Source organism: Opisthorchis viverrini (assembly GCF_000715545.1).
Source record: "Opisthorchis viverrini unplaced genomic scaffold opera_v5_281, whole genome shotgun sequence".
Lineage (NCBI taxonomy): Eukaryota > Metazoa > Platyhelminthes > Trematoda > Opisthorchiida > Opisthorchiidae > Opisthorchis > Opisthorchis viverrini.
The window spans coordinates 8,067-12,863 of NW_008751935.1; the positions used below are offsets into that span (position 1 = coordinate 8,067).

General features: G+C 41.8%; 1 protein-coding gene across 1 annotated transcript in view; it reads left to right on the plus strand.

Moving 5' to 3' along the window:
* Window positions 1-20: 20 nt before the first annotated feature.
* The window catches only part of T265_14845 (hypothetical protein), a gene marked incomplete at both ends in the record, with an annotated part of 21,927 nt that continues 17,150 nt past the window's right edge, over window positions 21-4,797 (plus strand). Inside the window, 2 exons of the mRNA XM_009175522.1 lie at window positions 21-241; window positions 2,757-2,802. Of these exons, the coding sequence (XP_009173786.1) occupies window positions 21-241; window positions 2,757-2,802 (267 nt within the window). The remainder of the gene's footprint in view (window positions 242-2,756; window positions 2,803-4,797) is intronic.

A 4,797-nucleotide genomic window follows, 5' to 3' on the forward strand; every position in this document is an offset into this window, starting at 1 on the left:
TTTGCTAACTTGAGACACCTATGGCGTCAGAATGGTTTATCCCTGAATCTGAAGGGACGTGTGTATCAAGCTACAGTACGAGACGTTTTTTATATGGCTTTGAGACTTGGCCTATTCGAGCAGCGGAACTGGGACGTCTTCAGGTGTTCGACAGTTGTTGTCTCAGAACCATGGCTCGTGTGGTTTGGTGTCAGCGAATCAGTAATGAGGCAGTTAGAAAGCGCGTTTTCGGGAAAACAAGGTGCGTTTAGCATACAGATATACTATTTGTAAAATAGCACAGGTTACAGATCGTATATGAGAGAATGGAAGTCAATTTATGCTGCCTAATGCTTTCCAAAGGTTGAGAGCACATTCTAAACTAATGGTCTCTGAAGTAGAATCAAGCCGATCTATACTATTCTGATGAAAATGTACCTTGTTTAAATTAACGCGTAATAAATGACGTTGCGATTTGTGAATTTTGGTTCTAAAACCTATATTTCACATTCATTCCGAATGGGATTTTATATGTGCCGATCTTATTTTGTTTAGTTTATTAAAACGTCAGATAAAAGCATCTGGCAATGCACGATGCATAACTGGGGTTATTGTTGCACTCAGGTGTAACGGTGTCAGCTACCTCATACAAAATGCTCAGATGATTAAAAAAAACGATTCGATGAAGATCAATTTACATCCCGGTGTCAGTTTCATGGGCTGGTTACCGAGTAATTCCTTCAATAAGATATTCTTGACTTCAGATTCAAAACGCGTAGTTTATAAAAGATGCGCAGTTGCATAATAAAGCATTTTTCAACTGACTGCATAATAACACCCACGTGTGCCGGATAAGATTACGAAAGAATCTGCGTAAGAATAAGCAATTTTGGACTAAATGCTTCCATGCACGAATGGGCAATGTCTTCTCGGATTACGCTTCTCCAGCTTGTTGAAAATAGACTTAAATGAAATTCACCTCCAGTTCTTCTTTGAAACGTCTATCCACCAGTCAGGCACTAATCAATGACACCAAACAAGTTAAGGACGCAGTGTCGGCTTAGAGCCAACTTATTTTGATGTTGCTTATGAACGATAAACAGTGGGTTCGCGTAAAGCTCTGCCTAACTAAAGTAAAGCCAAGCACCATGCTTGCAGAACGACGATGAAAACTGGAGTTAAATTAGCACTTGTTCTAAATCGCCTTTCATTTTAGTTAGCGTTATTTACCGGTTCGAAATGTATCCACTTCCATTGGGCGCCTGAGTAATCCACGGTCACAAGAGGTGCAATACACTCACGTGGAGAAGAGTCCAGTTTTTATGCAATATTTCCATGTGAGTTTAGTAGTTTGTACTTATGCAAGACAGACGTACAAAAAATGGTATATGTTGTCTATAGAGGAAAATGTCGGTAGCTCAGGTAGTGTAGATGGCCTTTGGCTTGTTCGCTGAGCTGGACAATTTGATTGCAAACGTTTCATCACCAATCGGTTGGACATCATCAGTGCGTTATTGGGGAGCGTAGTAGTGCGTAGCGGTGGGTTAGTGGTTGTGTGGTTGTATTGTGTTTACCAACTAGTGGAACATTCAAGTTGTCATAAGGAGTTGAGTGGCAGAGCAAAGCAGCAAATGAAGCAGGCTACGAACGGAATATTGGGAACAAAAAGAGGACTTCACTGAGAGGCGGTCGATGTGTCTACAAATGCTCAGTTAGAAATTTTATTCAAAGCAATGTTCACGTATCATCCTGAATCTGGCATCCATGCTGTGCATTCAAATTACATTTCGCTAACCTCACAGGCCGGAACGTCTGAACCAAACCAGATCAATTCCTTTGAGTTTGCAGCATGTGATTGGTTGTCTCTGATTATGTTCTGTGCTCTCCGTCAACAGTCGGTCCTAATCCTAAAGATGAACTTGTTATTTGCTGATCTCGCCGTCGCGTCACGATGACGCATGGGAATCTTCGATGACCAGCAGTTTTTGGTGAGCCAGATTGGTGGTCATATAAGCACACATATGAGCACTGCCCTCTTGACAACCTGAAGGAACTTGCCGCCAAAATTTTATTCGGATTTTTACTCTCATCACTATGTTGCGTTTTCACTAATACTGCCTTCGTAAATAGCAGCACAAACGCTGCTGCATCACCATCGGACAGAACGCATCGATTTGTTCGTAGCACAAACGACCAAACACCTTACATCTCCGGACAACCACTCAAAACAGCTGAATGGAAACCAACATGACGAAGATCAAAATCAAATTCTAGTTCCCGCATATTGCACCCACCCTAGTGGAATTCGAAACTGATCACATGGATCCAATCTTATGATGAATGTAATACGACAGCGTCCAGGTATTCACTAATGTTCCCGGCCATATTCTTCTCTGTCGGGTCCCTAGATGGTGTACATTGGAAGCAAGCGTTGTTTTTATGTTTCTGCAGACAATTCTGATGAAAAGCTCACTGATTCTCACGCAAAGAACGACGAGCTATCCGAGCCACCATGCATCCACCGCGTCAACCTTTCAAGATTCGCGATGTTGACAAAACGTATTCTCACCTCACATGCCGGGTGCCAAAGCATTTAGAAGGCGCATAATTTTCAAACAAACCGATCAACCTTCCGTTTGAAGCTGATATCCTCGGAACAACTGCGAGGAATACGAAAAAATCAATAAATGGCGCGTCATTTTGTTGATGAGTCAATAATCATTCTTTTTTGTTTCCGATTACTTCAGGTTAATAATCCATTACAAGAACATGTGTAGTCTTGGGAGCAAGATCATTCTAAGCATCCTCAATAGTGTCGTAATCGTAAGTAACCACACATGTTCCAATGTGTTCTGCGTTCTCTGTTCATCAGTTTGCTTTGTTTCGTCTCGCTGCGTACAATCAAACAATATGGTTATACTTTCTAACGGAATATTTTCGAGAAACTCTTGGCTCTGTGATGTCGTGACCATTACGTCTTACCCTCCGGTTCCGTCTTGATCATCGGACAAGCAGAACCAATTTGGGTTTACTGCTCCAAGATTTCATCAGTACTGAATGAGTTCAGTGACACTGAATTTGAGCTGTATTTGCTTAACGCGCCAGTAAGGCAGACAATTGAAAGTGCGCCAGTGCACCATGGAGCAACCACTGTAAACTAGACGACCGTAATACGTTTTACGAAACTGATGTCTAGAAAATTCCTGCGGTTGAAACCCCGTATTATTTTGTTAGCAGTTATTAGGAAGCACCTCGGATGCTTTTAAATTCCCCGGTCAACTTTCAGTAAGGTTTCGGAAGGGTGAAAAGATTTCGAATTGTCCAACAGTCATCCAAGAGCACACCGCTGCTCTTTCATCCTGGCCCAGAATCATCAACATTGCTCGTCTCACGTACCTACAAGTAAATTTGAAACTCAAACTTACCGCCCAATAGTACATTTGGTTACTGTTGGCTAATGAACAATGTGACAAAGCCACATTTAGACAGAACAGAGCGCCATTCAACCAGTGAATCCGCACAACCTGGACCTGCATTCACTGGCTCCCCAAATAAAGATTGTTGGTCGTATGAATCCTTCGTTCTCAGCTACTGACAGTCTGTTAGTAGCGTGAGGGGACCTAGGAATATTCAATGAAGATTTTGACCCGTGAGTGATGCTCATCTATTACAATTGACCTCAAACCCCTGTTTTTGTTAGAAAATCTCGAAGTGAGTCAGATTTTTTGCCGCTATCTGTGTGAGAAATGAGCCTGTTATTGCAGGATCCTTGGTTCGTCAAAACCACAGTTTTCAGGCTCTCAGCTATATGACTAAGTGCTTCCTGGTTATAGCTAGGCAATTCCAGTTGTACCTTCATTCACAAATATGCACGAAGTTCAAGACAATCTGCGATTTGTTGACACTTGTTAAATGTTGAGAGGATACCTGGGGTAATCAGGTGAAAAAACATGCTCTATTCATCTTCGGATAGGTCAAAAATGTGAATCAGTGAAGCCTGTTTACTAAACTGCAGTCCGATATGCGCTTTTCTCAGTGGTAGAGAAGCGATTTATAACTGTATGAGGATGGTGGTGGAATGCCTTGTGTAGACGTATCGCGATACCCATTTTAGTTTAAACATTCCCGTCTCGATCTGGCCTTGGTGCCCAACATTATTTGAAATTCCGGCACACCCCAGTTATCCACCAAAGAGTCCTTTTATAGTGGCGAAATATAAAAATACAGAAAGATTACACAGTTGCTAGATATATGGTTTAGGGTGTGACCGATGGGTTGCCTAAGACTATTTGTCTTGGAGGCTTTTTTTGGTAAAATTTGATGTTTCTGAACGCTAAACAGATTGTTCTGTCCGGTAACTATCCTTAGCAAGGTAATGCTAGACCATTAACACTCTAAAAGGTGTATTATTTTATATTTTTCAGAATTGTGTTTGTTAAAATACACAATTTATTTCAGACTGCTTCCCACAAAGCGGGAGTTGAAACGGGAGCTCTATTGTTTCGGGCATCCTTATGGACCCAATAAAGATCCAGTCAAGTCAGGTGATCTACAATTTGGAAGTGTGCCTTTTGTAGGCGAGAGTCATCATCATCATCGATAGCATGACATCAGTGTTAAACACGGATGCTTCACTGCCGTACAACCATGACTTATTTGAAAGCCTTATTGTGAAAAAATGATAAAGGTGGATGTGGGAGGGACTTAGTGCCAGCTTAACATAGACATTCCGAGGTGCCTATACCTCCAGACATTCAGTCAGGCAATCTGGACAGAAACTGACAACAAGAACGCCACTGACCTCGGTTGGCAGTCATA